Source organism: Zeus faber, assembly GCF_960531495.2.
Source record: "Zeus faber genome assembly, chromosome: 8".
Taxonomy (NCBI): domain Eukaryota; kingdom Metazoa; phylum Chordata; class Actinopteri; order Zeiformes; family Zeidae; genus Zeus; species Zeus faber.
The window spans coordinates 5,494,206-5,495,034 of NC_137195.1; the positions used below are offsets into that span (position 1 = coordinate 5,494,206).

Below are 829 nucleotides of genomic sequence, written 5' to 3' on the forward strand. Positions count from 1 at the left end.
CATCGTGTAATTATTGTGTATCCGTACAAATGGCCACAGTGTTATATAAGATTATTTTCCTCGCTCTTTTCTCGTTCGCCCCCCGCTCTCCCTTTCTAGCTTGACTCAACTTCCTTTTACCTCGTTTAACTGTGTATGACCTTTGGCTGCCGCCGCGACTGCAATTTTACCCACGGGGACAACAAAGTGCCGTCTGATCTAACCCTTGCTTATCTGTTTGTCTACTCCTCCCTCCTCTCTCTCTCTCTCTCTCTCTCTCTCTCTCTCTCTCTCTCTCTCTCTCTCTCTCGTTCTGTCCGTCCAGACAAGGAGTCCAAGGAGAAGAAGGAGGCTGCCCGGGAACCGTCGGAGGTCGCCGTGAAGGAGGAGGACGGCAGCGCGAGCAAGGCGGTCAAGGAGGCGAAGAGGGAGAAGAAGGAGGCCAAGGAAAAGAAGGAGCCGTCCAAGGAGTCCAAGAGGGAGACGAGCAAGGACGCCAAGGACGAGGCGAAGAAGGAGGCAAAGAAGGAGTCGTCCAAGGAGTCGTCCAAGGAGTCGTCCAAGGAGTCGTCCAAGGAGAGGAAGGAGGCGGGGGAGAAAAAAGTGTCCAGGAAATCGTCAGTGAAAGTGAAGGAGAAGAAGGAGCCAGAGGCTGGGGAGGGCTGACGGGATCCAGGCACACACACCCTCGCGCACGCGCACACACACACACACATACACACTCATACATACACTTACACATATAGTAACACATAAACATCTCTCCAGACAGATACATTCATAACCACGTATACGAGTACACACACATGTATAAACACACTCATGTATACCTTCATACATCTCTACACGT

The 829-nt window shown here is 51.6% G+C and overlaps 1 protein-coding gene across 1 annotated transcript in view; it reads left to right on the top strand.

Moving 5' to 3' along the window:
- Positions 1–829, top strand: part of bbs9 (Bardet-Biedl syndrome 9) — a 128,758-nt gene extending 127,929 nt beyond the window's left edge. The window contains exon 22 of the mRNA XM_080005198.1: positions 305–829. Coding sequence (XP_079861324.1) covers positions 305–645 — 341 coding nt within the window. The 3' untranslated portion in view covers positions 646–829. The remainder of the gene's footprint in view (positions 1–304) is intronic.